The sequence below is a fragment of the Trachypithecus francoisi genome, unplaced genomic scaffold, assembly GCF_009764315.1.
Source record: "Trachypithecus francoisi isolate TF-2019V2 unplaced genomic scaffold, Tfra_2.0 Lachesis_group10, whole genome shotgun sequence".
NCBI lineage: Eukaryota > Metazoa > Chordata > Mammalia > Primates > Cercopithecidae > Trachypithecus > Trachypithecus francoisi.
The window spans coordinates 43772568-43788615 of NW_022681455.1; the positions used below are offsets into that span (position 1 = coordinate 43772568).

Genomic DNA, 16048 nt, shown 5'->3' on the forward strand with positions numbered 1-16048 from the left:
AAAATAATCCCCACCAAAACCTAACCATCTTAAAGTTCACAATTCAGTGGTATTTAATACTTTCAAAGTGTTGCATAAACAACCTCTACCTGGTTCCAAAACATTTCCATTGCCCCGAAATAACTGCCAGACCCATTAAGCAGTAGCAGTGGGGATCTATACCTTTTTCTCCTCTCCAACCTGAGGCAATCGCCAATGTACTTTCTGTCTCTATGGATTTACTACTCCAGATATTCCATAAAAATGAAATAATACAATATATAGCCTTTTGTGTCTGGCTTCTTTCACTCAGCATAATGTTTTGAAGGTTTATCCACAGTGTAGTAATTATCAGTACTTCATTTCATAAGTACTGTAGTAATCCAATACTTCTTTTTTGAGATAGAGCCTAGGAGTCTTTCTCCTAGGCTGTGGTGCAGCGGCACAATCTTAGCTTACTGCAACCTCCATCTCCTGGGTTCAAGTGATTCTCCTGCATCAGCCTTTTGAGTAGCTGGTATTACAAGCATGCACAACACCATGCCGGGCTAATTTTTGTATTTTTAGTAGCAATGGGGTTTCACCATGTTGGCCACACTGGTTTTGAACTCTTGACCTCAAGTGATCTGCCTAAGGCCTTAGCCTCCCAAAGTGCTAGGATTACAGGCATGAGCCACTGCGCCTGGCCGATTTTAGAATCTAGTGTGTATTTTATACTTACAGTTCATCTCAATTCAGGCTAGTCATTTTTATTTTTTAATTTATTTTTTTTCTTTAAGGAGCTTTCCAGCAAAAACTGGAAAGCCTACCAGACAAATTCTAAAAGTGCTGTTAACACTTGACTAGTAATGCTTAAAGTGCTCAATAGTTTCATGTGGCTAGTGGCTTCCATGATGGACAGCACAGCTTCAACCCCTTCTATTATCAGACTATTTGATGCAGGAGGTGCTATCAATACCTTGCCACATTCTTAAGGAACGCAAACTTTTCTCTACTAAAAAAATAGTAATTTGGCCGGGTGCGGTGGCTCATGCCTGTAATCCCAGCACTTTGGGAGGCCGAGGTGGGCAGATCACGAGGTCAGGAGATCGAGACCATCCTGGCTAACACAGTGAAACCCCGTCTCTACTAAAAATACAAAAAATTAGCTGGGCGTGGTGGCAGGCGCCTGTAGTCCCAGCTACTCAGGAGGCTGAGGCAGGATAATGGTGTGAGTGCGGGAGTTGGAGCTTGCAGTGAGCTGAGATCGCACCACTGCTCTCCAGCCTAGGTGACAGAGTGAGACTCCGTCTCAAAAAAACAAACAAAACAAATAGTAATTTATTTATTTTTCAATTTTTTTTTGAGATGGAGTCTTACTCTGTTGCCCAGGCTGGAGTGCAGTAGCATGATCTCGGCTCACTGCAACCTCCACCTCCCAGGTTCAAGCAGATTCTCCTACCTCAGTCTCCTGAGTAGCTGGGATTATAGGCACCCCCCACAACGCCCAGCTAATTTTTTTTTTTTTTTGTATTTTGAGTAGAGACGGGGTTCCATCATGTTGGCTAAGCTGGTCTCAAACTCATGACCTCAAGTGATCCACCTGCCTTGGCCCCCCAAAGTGCTGGGATTACAGGCGTGAGCCACTGTGCCCGGCCAAAAAATAGTAATTTAAAACTCCCAACTCCAGCATATAACTGGTGGGAATATAAATTAGTACAACCACTTTAAAAAACAGGTTGCATCTATAAAAACAGAAAATACACATTTCTTATAAGCTAGGAATTCAACTCCTATGTGTGTATCCAACACAAATTATGTATATATGTTCACCAAAACATATTTGACATAAGAATGTCAACAGCAGCATGATCCGTAATATTAAAATATCACCCAAAAGTCCATCAAGGCTGAATAGTTACAGCATATTCATACAATAAAATATCATATAAGCAAGGAGAACAAAAAAACCACAAGTACATGCAGTAACATGGATGAACCTCAGAAATAAAATATTGAGCAAAAAGAAGGCAGACACCAAAAGGTGCATACTTCTGATTTCATTTTCATAAAGTTCAAAAACGTGGGCAAAATGTTAAAAGTCAGAATAGTGGGCCGGGTGAGGTGGCTCACATCTGTTATCCCAGCACTTTGGGAGGCTGGGATGGGAGGATCCCTTGAGCCCACGAGTTCAAGACTAGCCTCGGCAACAGAGAGAGAACCTGTCTTTACCAAAGTTAAAAATTAGCTGGGCATGGCTGCTCACGCCTGTAGTCCTAGCTACTCCAGGAGGCTGAGGTGGGAGGACTGCTTGAGCCCATGAGGTTGAAGCTGCAGTGAGCCGTGATCGCAACACTACATCCCAGCCTGGGCGACAGTACAAGACCCTGCCTCAAAAGTAAGTAAGTAAGTAAGTAAATAAATAAATGCAAATCAGAATAGTAGTTATCTTTGAGGAGCAGGTAATTACTAAAAAGAGGTACTGGGTAAAGCTGCTGCTTGATCTGAGTGCTGATTTTTTTTTTTTTTGAGGCGGAGTCTCGCTCTGTCGCCCGGACTGGAGTGCAGTGGCCGGATCTCAGCTCACTGCAAGCTCCGCCTCCCGGGTTTCCGCCATTCTCCTGCCTCAGCCTCCCGAGTAGCTGGGACTACAGGCGCCGCCACCTCGCCCGGCTAGTTTTTTGTATTTTTAGTAGAGACGGGGTTTCACCGTATTAGCCAGGATGGTCTCGATCGCCTGACCTCGTGATCCGCCCGTCTCGGCCTCCCAAAGTGCTGGGATTACAGGCTTGAGCCATCGCGCCCGGCCTGAGTGCTGATTATATGAATGTGTCCACTTTGTGAAAATTCATCTACACATAGTCACAAGTTATGCCCTTTTCTATATAAATGTTACACTTCAAGATAAAATTTATTTATTTAATTTTTTTTCTTTTTTGAGATGGAGTCTACCCTGTCACCCAGGCTGGAGTGCAGTGGTGTGACCTTGGCTTACTGCAACCTCCGCCTCCTGGGTTCAAGCGATTCTCCTGCCTCAGCCTCCTGAGTAGCTGGGATTACAGGCACCCGCTGCCACACCTGGCTAATTTTTGCATTTTTAGTAGAGGTGGGGTTTCACCATGTTTATCAGGCTGGTCTCGAACTCCTGACCTTAAGTGATCCATGTGCCTCGGCCTCCCAAAGTGCTGGGATTACAGGCGTGAGCCATTGCGTCCAGCCAATAAAATTTACTAAAAAAGCAAAACTCTAATAGCTCTAGCTGCACACTGTTCAAGCAATGTACTCAATCATTACACGTTAGGCATTTTTCAAAATGCCTTTTGATTTTTTGAATTTTCTAAAAGCACTGAACTCTTAGAAAAATATCAAAATGATAACCATCTGAAGACTAAGAAAATAGAGTCCTTAAAGTCAAGCCGACTCTGCTTTTAGCCTCCTAAATGAAAAGATAGACAGAACAGGTCTTGTTTGCAAAATAAATTCAAGACCTACTTATCTACCAACAGCAATTATATACTTTCCATTGTCTTTCTATAGAAAATAGGAATAGTGAATTTATAGAGAAAAAACTGGAGAAAGTGAACATGTGAGAGTCTTGCTCTACTGATAGGAAGGTAACTAGAAATTGAAAAGAGATTATACTTTTTTTAAAAAGAAAATTATATAAAAAATGATAACCATACTATTGTCTTGTGGCCTCTAGACCCAACCAGGAATGAACCCTGTTTCCATGTCTGGGTTGTTACCACATAGATTCTGGCCACAGGCCTAAAAAGGCCTAGTTGATTAGTTTCTTGCCCTATGATTTCCATCACTTTCACATTTCTCTAGCTGCAGAAGAACCTTGTGGTTTTAAAAAACATCACTATAAGGTTGGGTGTGGTGGCTCACACTTGTAATCCTAGCACTTTGGGAGACTGAGGCAGGCTCAGCTGTTCGAGACCAGCCTGGGCAACATGGCAAAACTCCATCTCTATTAATAAAAACATCACGATGGAAAAAATCCTTTCCTTGACTGAATGTTTAACCCTCTCAGTACAAGTCCTACTTCTTTTTAGAGACCTCTTTCCTCCTTTTGAAATCAAAAGAAAATATTATTATTTATTTATTATTTATTTTGAGATGGAAGTCTCACTCTGTCGCCCAGGCTGGAGTGAAGTTGTGTGATCTTAGCTCGCGGGTTCAAGCAATTCTCCTGCCTCAGCCTCTGGAGTAGCTGGGATTGCAGGCATGTGCCACCAGGTCCAGCTAATTTTTGTATTTTTAGTAGAGATGGGGTTTCACCATGTTGGCTAGGCTGGTCTCAAACTCCTGACCTCAAGTGATCCACCTGCCGTGGCCTCCCAAAGTGCTGGGATTACAGGTGTGAGCCACTGCACCTGGCCAAAATATTGTCTATTTCCACAGATATGTCCACAATGACAACTTTATCAGACACTCCAGCACTCCAATTTGTCAACATTAATTTAAAATCTTTGGTTCTTAGGCTTCAGGTCTTAGGTGTCTATTGCCAGGAGAGCTTCCCTCAGACATGAATAATTTGGTTTGCCCAGTTGAGACTGCTTTTACTCCCTGGAGAAAGGGCTAAAAAGTACTGAAAAAGAGCTCTAACGATGTAATTTAAAATTCCTGTGAGAGGCCAGGTGTGATGGCTCACTCCTGGAATCCTAGCCCTTTGGGAGGCCGGGGTGGACGGATCCACTTGAGGCCAGGAGTTCGAGACCAGCCTGGCTAATATGGAGAAACCCTGTCTCTACTAAAAATACAAAAATTAGCCGGGAGTGGTGGTGAACACCTATAGTCCCAGCTACTTGGGTGGCTGAGGCAGGAGAACTGCTTAAGCCTGGGAAGTGGAGGTTGCAGTTAGCCAAGATTGCGCCACTGCACTCCCAGCCGCCTGGGTGACAGAGTGAGACTGTCTCAAAAAAAAAAAAAAAAAAATCCTGTGAGATACAAAAAAAGCACTCTTTGGCCAATAACTGAATTATATAAAAAACCTATCTTTTTATTTAGAGAGCATCCCTGAGTCATCAAATATCTATCTAGTAACTGATAAGCCTATACTGGCCTACTTCCACTTGAATATATTAACTCATGTGATCTAGAACAGTGATTCTGAATGTTTAATGTGTATATAAACCATCTGGGGATCTAGTTAAAATGCAGATTCTGATTTAATATGTCTGGGGTGGGACCTTGATTCTGCCTTTGAAATTAACTCTCAGGTGATGCTAATGCTACTGGCCTTAGGACTCAGTTTTGAGAACCAAAGACCCAGCAAACTCAGATGAAAAATGTGTAATTCCTTTGTTTAGCATGTTCAGCCAGCGGTTGTTTGGTTCATTTGAGCTCAGACTCAGAGCAATTCCTTTACTAAAAAATTTAGACCAAATAAAACTTACAAGTAAAAATAGGGATGAAGTATAAAGAAATGGAAGAACAACAAAGAGGAGGCTCAAAATGAGAAAAGCCCTTTTGGGATTAGCCCCTTGGGTTTATATGGAAATTAAGATTTATGCAAGTGAGAGCTGATGTTATTTTTTAAAAACCGAGATACCCTCTAGAAAGAAACAAGACTTAAATCAATCCCTCATTAATACCACTAAGATATGAAGACATATAAACAGACTAAACTTTTGAAAGTTTTAAGGTAAAGTAAAAAACAACAGAGAAAAGCCATTATTCTGACTCACCTTATGAGCGCAAGCAAATTGTCAAGAAGTTTCAGAATCTGCTCTGTGCAGGGGTTACGGAAGATTGGATTTCCACTGGATGTATAACCCACCACAAATCCCCCAGCTTTGGCCTCTTCTAAGTCAGTGGGCCAGCAAGTTCGTTTCACAACACCCAGAATGCTGTATACACAAAAGCTCATCTATAGAAAAACAAGAATGACAGATAAATATAAAAAGGAAAAAAAAAGACAAAATACTGTTAGACATATTCAAGGTTCTGGCAAAAGTGACACAGAGGCCAGAGAGAATGAAATAATCCTCTGCTCCCCGGCAATCCCCCATCCCTTCCTTTAAGGTGAAGTCCAAGAGGGATCCTCTCACTGCCATTTTCAGGGCCAGTGGTAGGCTCTGGAAACTTCCCTTTCAGTAAGCTATCTTTCTAGGAGCTGCAGTGACCCACCCACAGGACCCTGATGAGAAGGTGGCTTAGATACGATCCAAAACAAAGTGTTTAAAATGCCATCATTTCATCTTCTTTGAGTTGATCCTGCACCCTCCAGCTTGGGCCTTGACAGCTAGTGTCCTAATCCCCCCTCACGGTACTCTGAATCAACCTACTACTTGCCAGGTTAATTAATGGGACTTGTGCCATAATGGAGCCAGGAACAATGCTTATTTAAATATAGCAAAGCACTGAAAAATCTCAGGTTTGCAAGTTAAGCCATCACTTAAGACTTTACATGCCAGAGAGCAATGGCAGGGAGGACTCACCCTGCTGACCAAGTTCTGACCTACTTCCTCATTACACCTTCAGTCTTCAGAGCTATTTAGAGATCCTTAAAGCCAAAATAATGACTTCATAGAAAAGACCATCTGCTCTGCTGTGGGAACTAACTCAAGAATTCAAGACTAAAGAAGAAAAGAAAGGAGAAGCTTAGGGAAGTGGAGACTTCCACGTTTCTCACCAGTATAGAAAAAACAAATCTATGAGAAACTTGACAAAAGACAACACCCTACTCCTACCCACGGCCAATGCCACTTCCCATTCCCAGAAAGTCTTACTCGTGCACGGTTTAAGCCACAGGGATCCTCCAGGCCTGGGTCACAGCTCTTCTGATCTGTACCCACATACGCAATGAAAGCATCAACATCTGACAGCACTCTGAAGGTTGGACGGGGAAATACAAGTTATATCATGATTTTAAACAAGGACAGTGTCTTCCACAGGCGTTAACAGGCTGTGATTATTTGGCCCTTAAGAACAGTTTTTATAGTGAGAGGAGTACAATCATACTAATTGTCAGCTGTCATTTGAAGGTTCAAACTTCCCTTCCCACTCCCAAATGTTATTAGTAACAGTTTAAGAATTAAACAAGGATATAATCTTGAAAATATAAAGAAGAAAATAATTTCTCTACTGTATGAGCACAGGTAAGTGTCTGTGTGGTTGTATGGCCTTTCCTAGCTGTTCTCATTTCTCTAAATGTGCTGGTGTTGCAATGCAGACACCACAGGAGTCTCACTCTGTGCCTTCCGCACCCACAATCTAATTGAACCAGAGATTAAATTACAAAAGACTACTTTTAGAGAACTTCAGATATCATGGATAATGCCATCACACTTCAATATCCTTAACCCCTACCCCACCCTGGGCCTAGCTCTGAAACTAAAATGGGTGCTTGAGTATAGTGAGTCAGGGCAAGGGATCTCCTTTACCTGTGCATGTCTTGAGAAAGCCAGATGCTGGCTACTGGTGCCATCAGCTCCTCTAGGAACACCTTCTGACGCTCGTAGTTCTTGAATTGGTTGCTAATGAGAACCAGGGCTTCCATGAGGGCACACTTCTCCATTTGTGTCAGCAGTAGCTCATTGGAGAGGAGTTGCTTCACATGGTTATAAAGCATGTCAAAATTGGGCTACAGATCAAAAAGAAAAAAAGTCAGAGGTGGTAAAGGTCTGATTTTCAAGGAGAGGTGGCTCCCTCAAGCAAGAAAGAAGAAAACCAAAGCAGTCCCACCAAAGTCAGGCCTATAAGGCTATTATTTGGCTAATTCTGTTATATGTCTTTATTTTGCCTAAATAAGCAAGGTAATTTAGGCAGAAGATAGCTCTTGTCTTGAGTATTTGGATAACTGCACTTTCCCATACCACAAATGTGAAAAGATCAGCTTGTTTTATATATATATACACACATATATATATACCTATATATATATATACACACACACACACATATATATATATGGAGATAACTGCTGTGCATTCAGAGAAGAAATTTCTGGATGATTTTTAAGCTGGGGTAATATTACATTTCTTATAACCCCATGCCCCGAAAAGGGTTGTGATTTGCATCTGCTTTTCTCAAGATCAGGCACATCATTTGGCAGTAGTAATTAAGACCATCACATAGTAAAGAGTTGTAGAATTATAGGGGTAAACTTAGTAATCTATATGGCAGATAACTATTTGTATTTTGAAGAGAGATTACATTTGCCATCACATTTCTAACTATACTACTAACTATACTAAGAAAATACTAATTCGGCCGGGCGCGGTGGCTCAAGCCTGTAATCCCAGCACTTTGGGAGGCCGAGACGGGCGGATCACGAGGTCAGGAGATCGAGACCATCCTGGCTAACATGGTGAAACCCCGTCTCTACTAAAAAATACAAAAAAAACTAGCCGGGCGAGGTGGCAGGCGCCTGTAGTCCCAGCTACTCGGGAGGCTGAGGCAGGAGAATGGCGTGAATCCGGGAGGCAGAGCTTGCAGTGAGCTGAGATCCGGCCACTGCACTCCAGCCTGGGCGACAGAGCAAGACTCCGTCTCAAAAAAAAAAAGAAAATACGAATTCAAGAATGTTTACTTATTCATTTTTGAGATGGAGTTCTGCTCACTGCCCAGGCTGGACCAATGGCACGGTCTTGGCTCACTGCAGTCGCCGCCTCCTGAGTTCAAGTGCTTCTCCTGCCTCAGCCTCCTGAGTAGCTGGAATTACAGGCATGCACCACCATGCCCAGCTAATTTTTTGTACTTTTAGTAGAAACGGGACTTCACCATGTTGGCCAGGATGATCTCGAACTCCTGGCCTCAGGTGATCTACCCACCTCAGCCTCCCAAAGTGTTGGGATTACAGGTGTGAGCCACCATGCCCGGCCAAGGATGCTTACTTGATGCAAAGCTATAGTTTCTAAGTTTTTTCATTTTTTTCTTTTTTTTTGAGACTGAGTCTCATTTTGTCGCCCAGGCTGGAGTGCAGTGGCGCGATTTCGGCTCACTGCAAGCTCTGCCTCCCAGGTTCATGCCATTCTCCTGCCTCAGCCTCCCGAGTAGCTGGGACTACAGGCGCCCGCCACCATGCCCGGCTAATTTTTTTTTTGTATTTTTGATAGAGACGGTGTTTCACCGTGTTAGCCAGGATGGTCTTGATCTCCTGACCTTGTGATCCGTCCGCCTCAGCCTCCCGAAGTGCTGGGATTACAGATGTAAGCCACTGTCCCCGGCCTCTAGTTTTTAATTTATGTGAGGTACACTGACGGCTGGATTTACACACAAATGTAACCAAACTTGGCTACTTCAGCCAGGGTCCAGCAGCTTACCAACACAAGCTGGGGGTAGTCACGACACATCTTGATGATGGAGGAACAAGCATGCCTCCTCACATTCCTCACTGCCCGGGTTCTGGGGGCCTGAAAAGAGACATTCAACAAACTCGGAGCTACTTTTGATACAATATACAGGTGCTGCATAGAATCATGTAAGTATCCCAGTCAAGGGCAAGTTCACAATGATTTTTCACAACCCTAAGAGTAAAATGGAGTAACATTTATAGCCACCAAGAATCCATGTTTCCTATATGCCCTATAGTGTCTCTAGGGCAAAACACCATATCATATGATAATCTACCACCTTTACTACCCCCTCCCATTTATATAAAAATATAAACTGAGTATCAGGTATTCATACATTTGTACTTGAGAAGTTAGAATCTATTGGCTTAATTAATGGTCTTACCTTACTTTCTTCAACAGTTTCAAAGGTGACAGATGAAAATAGCTAAGGGAGAGGAGGAAAAAAGGTCACTCATGTTTGTTTGTTTATTTGTTTTAGAGATGAGATCTTGCTATGTTGCCCAGACTAGCCTTGAATTCCTGGACTCAACTGATTCTCCTGCTTTAGCCTTCTGAGTAGCTGGGACTACAGGCATGAGCTTATTCATATTGTCCATTTTCTCAGATACCTCTACAAGAGTCATCGGAGTCACAATTTTACCATCAAAACATTTTACAATAGGATCCCAGAACAATTCATGCTATCACCCAACTACGTGGCTATGGAAACCCCTCTCTCTTCTTCTTATCAAAAGTTGTATGATCTGTCCCCTCGATTCCATTTCATTACTTCCCATTTACTCCTCATTCCAATGAAATAAGACTGCTTCCTTGGCCACTATTATGGAATTAAACTCAGATGAGGGTATACTCAAGAAACTCACTGAACATTCTCCAACTCAAAGAATTTGCAACAAATGAGCCCACTTTTCTGAAGTTCTACTGGTCTTGTGATACAACATTTTCTTCTTTTCTCTGGCTCTTTTTCCTTCTGGGGGAGCTTCTCATTTTTTTTCTCCACTCCTCCAATGATGGCGATTCACTAGGTTCCTTGCTTGACTCACATGTCTCCTAACTCTACATACATCATCACTTCAGTAAGACTTCACTTTTAGTCGTGGGACTTCTATGATGATGATGCTTTAATTTTATCTCGTTACTTTCTAGAGTCTAGATCTTCAACCTCAAATAGCCAATTTATTGTGAGATGTCTCCACAAAGATGCTCTACATATTCATCAAACACAGTATTCCAAAATACTCACTGCCTTCTCTTCTTTACCCCCGTTCTCCTTCCTGATCTGGTATTCTGACTCAGGTAGTGGATTTATCACCTACCTAGTCAACTGAACTGGAAACCTAGAAAGTGTTCCTTCCTCTCATAAATCCCCTCCCAGCCCGACAGCACACTCTAATACTCTCCTTTATACAAGTCTTCATTGCAATGCCATATAGGTAACATTAACTGTTTTTGTCCCTTTCTTCCCAGAGTGTTCCTAAAGACTGAGGCACTAGCATGGTGCCTGATCCGCAGTAAGTACTGAGTAGATATTTAATAAATGAATAAATAGCTGTGTTTATTAGTTTGCCTCACATAATTTCAAAAATAGTTACAAAGATAATTAGCTTAGACCAGGCGTGGTTGTGCATGCTTGTAGTCTCAGCTACTCAGAAGGCTGAGGTGTGAGGATCCCTTGAGACTAGGAGTTTGAGTCCAGCCTGGGAAATGTAGCAAGATCCTGTCTCCAAAAAATAAAATAAATAAAAATTAACTTAGAAATGTCAAAATAAAATTTACAAAGGAGATGGACTTTATACCTTAGAGAAGACCTGGGGCAGGAACTCTGGTCTATAGGTGACAAATGGAAAGAGTGCAGAGACATTGGTAAGGACGCAGGACAGGATGAGGGGATCCTTGGTATCAAAGTTCAGAACCATCTGCAATAGCTCTATTCCATCATTAACAGGAATTTCCTGTAACAAAGACATAAAACAGAGGTTGACATGACTGCCTCCACTCAGAAATAACCATTTTGGCTACATTTTCTTTTTTTTTTTTTTTTTTTTTTTGAGACGGAGTCTCGCTCTGTCGCCTGGGCGGGAGTGCAGTGGCCGGATCTCAGCTCACTGCAAGCTCCACCTCCCAGGTTCACGCCATTCTCCTGCCTCAGTCTCCCGAGTAGCTGGGACTACAGGCGCCAGCCACCTCGCCCGGCTAGTTTTTTGTATTTTTTAGTAGAGACGGGGTTTCACCAGGTTAGCCAGGATGGTCTCAATCTCCTGACCTCGTGATCCGCCCGTCTCGGCCTCCCAAAGTGCTAGGATTACAGGCTTGAGCCACCGCGCCCGGCCTTTCTTTTCATCTTTTAAAGAGACAGGGTCTCGTTCTGTCACCTAGGCTGGAGTGCGCAGTGGCACAATCATCGCTCGCTGTAATCTCAAACTCTTGAGCTCAAGGGATGCTCCTGCCTTAGACTCCTGAGTAGCTAGGACTACAGGCGGGCACCACCATGCCTGGATACTTTTAAAAATTTTTGTAGAGAAGTTGTAGAAGTGTTGTTATATTGACCGGGCTGGTCTCAAACTCCTGGTTTCAAGTGATCCTGCGGCCTCAGCCTCCCAAGTAGGTGGGACTACTGGCACACACCACCATGCCTGGCTGATTTTTTTTTAGTTTTAGTAGAGATGAGGTCTCACTATATTGTCCAGACTGGTCTCAAACTCCTGGGTTCAAACATTCCTCCCATTTTGGCCTCCCAAAGTGTTAGGATTACAAGTGTGTACTCAGCTGTGTGTGCGCTTCTTACCATCTTCTCAGCAGTATATTATTCCCTAAAACCTTTTAAATTTTGTATTTCTTCAATTGATCATGAGGCTGAATGTTTTTCAGATTTATCAGCTACTTTATGCATCACACTTGGTTGCTCGGTGCAATGGCATGATCTCAGCTCACTGCAACCTCCACCTCCCGGGTTCAAATGATTCTCCTGCCTTAGCCTCCTGAGTAGCTGGGATTACAGGCATCCACCACCATGCTCGCTCGGCTAATTTTTGTATTTTTAGTAGAGACAGGGTTTCGCCATGTTGGCCAGGCTGATCTGGAACTCCTGACCTCAGGTGATCCACCCAGCTTAGCCTCCCAAAGTGCTGGGATTACAGGCCTGAGCCACTGTGCCCCACCCTTTTTTTTTTTTTTTGAGACAGAATCTCACTGTCACGCAGGCTGGAGTGCAATGGCGTGATCTTGGCTTACTGCAGCCTCTGCCTCCTGGGTTCAAGTGATTCCTGTACCTCAGCCTCCGAAGTAGCTGGGATTACAGATGTGCACCAGCATGCCCAGTTAATTTTTGTATTTTTAGTAGAGACGAGGTTTCACCATGTTGGCCAGGCTGGTCTGGAACTCCTGAACTCAAGTGATCTGCCCGCCTTGGCCTCCCAAAGTGCTGGGATTATAGGCATGAGCCACTGTGCCCGGCTTACCAGCTACTTTAGGTTCTCCTCTATACGTTATCGGATTATATCTTTTGTCTATTTCTCTATGATTTAGTAAATCTTTATCTGCCCACTTTAAGAAATATGATTTTACCGATCAGTCGAGGCTCCCTGTGCATATCCTCCTTTTCAGACCTACAGGTGGCCACTATACTGGTGGCCTACAGTATTCTAAAGCAGTGTGGTACTTAAAATGTATACTAAATGTGGTAGGGCTTAGAGTTAGAAAGACCTGAGTTTTGGTCCCAGCTTTGCCATTTAATTAGCTGTTTGAACTTGAGTATGCTATTTAGCCTCTCTAAATCTGCTTCCTTTTCTGTAAGACGTACATCCATAGACCTTCCTATTCTACTACCAGTTAAAAAAAGATCAAAACTGGCCAGGTGTTGTGGGTCATGCCTGAAATCTCAGCACCTTGGGAGGCCAAGGCAGGAGGATCGCTTGAGGCTAGGAGTTTGAGATCAGCCTGGGCAACACAGACTCCATTTCTATTATAAATTAGCCAGGTGTGGTGGCACGTGACTAGTCCTGGATCCTCAGGAGCCTGAGGTAGGAGGATTGCTTGAGCCCAGGAGTTGGAGGTTACAGAGAGCTATGATTGTGCCACTGCATTTCAGCCTGAGCAACAGAGAGAGATTGTGTCTCAAAAAAGAAAGAGAAAATAAAAGAAAAAGGTCAAAACAATCATGCAGTCAGCATGGGAAATAATTACTTACTTCTCTATCTAGCGTTCGAAACATCTGGGTGATAACACTTTCCAAAAAAAGAGTCATGGCTTCCCACTGCACGAATGAAGGTGAGAAGACAGAACAGAGGCTTCCTTCTCCAGTTCCGGCTGCAGAACAAGCTTTAAAACACACACACACACACACACACAAATATCAGCATTGAAAGATCACAGAAGACACAGAGAGACAATGGAGCTTTAGAGAACACCTGAGAATTTCATGATTGAAGGCGCAGGGTAATCTAACCCGTCTCAGCTTGGGCAAAGAAAAGATGACATGTGCTGAAAGCAGTGAGGTAGGTGAAGGTTCCTACCATGCCTCCTCCTCTAACAATGAGCAGTCTGAATTTACCTCTATGAGCCTTAGAGTAAAACCATTTTGAGTAATGAATGAAAATACGCAGGTGAACATCAAAAACATTGCCTGGCCCATTAGTACGCACTTGATAAACATGAATTAGTTTCTCCCCTCCTCCCCCTTTATAATCTTTTCCATGAGAATCTAAATAATTAAAATTGAGACCATAAGAGAATCTTCCCAATAAGGAAACAATATAATACACAAAACACTGCTTCACATCCAATAGCCTCATGAAAACCTTAAGGGTTATGTCTAGAGAAGGATGCCACCCTTTAAGTTTACAAATATTATCATAGCACACCACTCAAATAGCAAGGCACAAGCAAAAAGATTTGCCAATTACTTTTCTTTTTTTGTTTGCTTGAGATGGAGTCGCACTCTGTCACCCAGGCTGGAGGGCAGTGACGAGATCTCGGCTCACTGAAACCTCAGCCTCCCAGGTTCAAGCAATTCTCCGCCTCGGCCTCCCAAGTAGCTGGGATTACAGTCGCCTGCCACTATGCCCTGCTAATTTTTGTATCTTTTTTTTTTTTAGTACAGACAGGGTTTCACCATCCTCGCCAGGCTGGTCTTGAACTCCTGACCTCATGATCCACCCCCTCAGCCTCCCAAAGTGCTGGGATTATAGGCATGAGCCACTGCGCCCAGCCACTTTTTTTTTTTTTTTTTTTTGAGACGGGGTCCCACTCTGTCGCCCAGGCTGGAGTGCAGTGGCACGATCTTGGATCACTGAAACTTCCACCTCCCCGGTTCAAGTGATTCTCCTGCCTCAGCCTCCTGAGTAGCTAGGATTATAGGGGCCTGCCACCACACCCAGCTAATTTTTTATTTTTAGTAGAGACAGGGTTTTGCCATGTTGGCCAGGTTGGTCTCAAACTCCTGATCTCAGGTGATCCCCAGCCTCTGCCTGCCTCCCAAAGTGCTAGGATTACAGGTGTGGGCCACCCTGCCTGGCCTAAGATTTACCAATTGCTTTTCTTGCTTACATACAGCACAGTCCTATTTACTAGTTTCATCTTGGTGCAACACATTTGGGCTTCTTCAACCTTTCAAGTTACCAAATATCAGAGAACTTCAGAGCCAATTGTAAATACAACTGAATGTTAAATCCCTCAAATGTCAGCCAGTAGTATGGTGCTTTTCTAAAGCAGTGACGTGCACTAGTTAATTCGCCCCTTTTTTTCTTGAGATGGAGTTTTGCTCTCGTTGCCCAGGCTGGAATACAATGGCGCCATCTCAGCTCACCGCAACTTACACCTCCTGGGTTCAAGTGATTCTCCTACCTCAGTCTCCCGAGTAGCTGGGATTACAGGTATGCACCACCACGCCAGCTAATTTTTTGTGTTTTTAGTAGAGACAGGGTTTCTCCAAGGTTGTCAGGTTAGTGTCAAACTCTCGACCTCAGGTGATCTGCCCGCCTCGGCCCCCTAAAGTGCTGGGATTACAGGTGTGAGCCACTGCACCCAGCCTTTTTGCTTTATTAATACTGTCACACACATATAGCATGCATTAAGATCACAGACAAAACATATGGAGTACAGAGAAGTTAACTGGCTGAGACATTCGGGTAGAGGGAGATTATTTTGATTTTATGTAAAGTATAATTTCCCAAAAGCTTTGGGGTGGCTGAGTGATATGAGAAGTCCCTGTATTATTCCTGTTATGTCTAACGGGAGATCCTTTCTGAATTCAGGAATACTGCTAAGCAAGAATTTGGCTGAAAAGTTTTGAAGTTAGGTCTAGGCATGCAATTTGTTAAGTTGGTGTCTTAAGTGAAACAAATAAAATCAACAATAAATAATTGGTTGATTCTGTTAGAAATGGAAAATGATGGCCAAACTGATAAGGACATGGTTTTACCCTAACTTAAAACAAATTTAAAATGTGTCATCTCCTTTTTTTGTGTGAGCCAATGAAAACGCTCCCTCAGGCCGGGCGCGGTGGCTCAAGCCTGTAATCCCAGTACTTGGGGAGGCCGAGACGGGTGGATCACGAGGTCAGGAGATCGAGACCATCCTGGCTAACACGGTGAAACCCCGTCTCTACTAAAAAAATACAAAAATTAGCCGGGCGAGATGGCGGGCACCTGTAGTCCCAGCTACTCGGGAGGCTGAGGCAGGAGAATGGCGTAAACCGGGAGGCGGAGCTTGCAGTGAGCCGAGATCGCGCCACTGCACTCCAGCCTGGGTGACAGAGCGAGACTCCGTCTCAAAAAAAAAAAAGAAAA

The 16048-nt window shown here is 43.5% G+C and overlaps 1 protein-coding gene and 2 non-coding genes across 3 annotated transcripts in view; 1 reads left to right on the forward strand and 2 right to left on the reverse strand.

Moving 5' to 3' along the window:
- Positions 1-16048, reverse strand: part of XPO5 (exportin 5) — a 55019-nt gene that overhangs the window by 18653 nt on the left and 20318 nt on the right. Inside the window, exons 14-20 of the mRNA XM_033217270.1 lie at positions 13450-13580; positions 11060-11215; positions 9646-9687; positions 9231-9320; positions 7350-7549; positions 6696-6795; positions 5652-5833 (exon numbers count right to left, since the gene is read on the reverse strand). Of these exons, the coding sequence (XP_033073161.1) occupies positions 5652-5833; positions 6696-6795; positions 7350-7549; positions 9231-9320; positions 9646-9687; positions 11060-11215; positions 13450-13580 (901 nt within the window). The remainder of the gene's footprint in view (positions 1-5651; positions 5834-6695; positions 6796-7349; positions 7550-9230; positions 9321-9645; positions 9688-11059; positions 11216-13449; positions 13581-16048) is intronic.
- LOC117088861 lies at positions 757-819 on the reverse strand. Its single transcript, XR_004439379.1, has one exon. It is a non-coding gene; the product is annotated as a U7 small nuclear RNA (small nuclear RNA).
- Positions 3340-3466, forward strand: LOC117088894. The gene has a single exon (XR_004439410.1).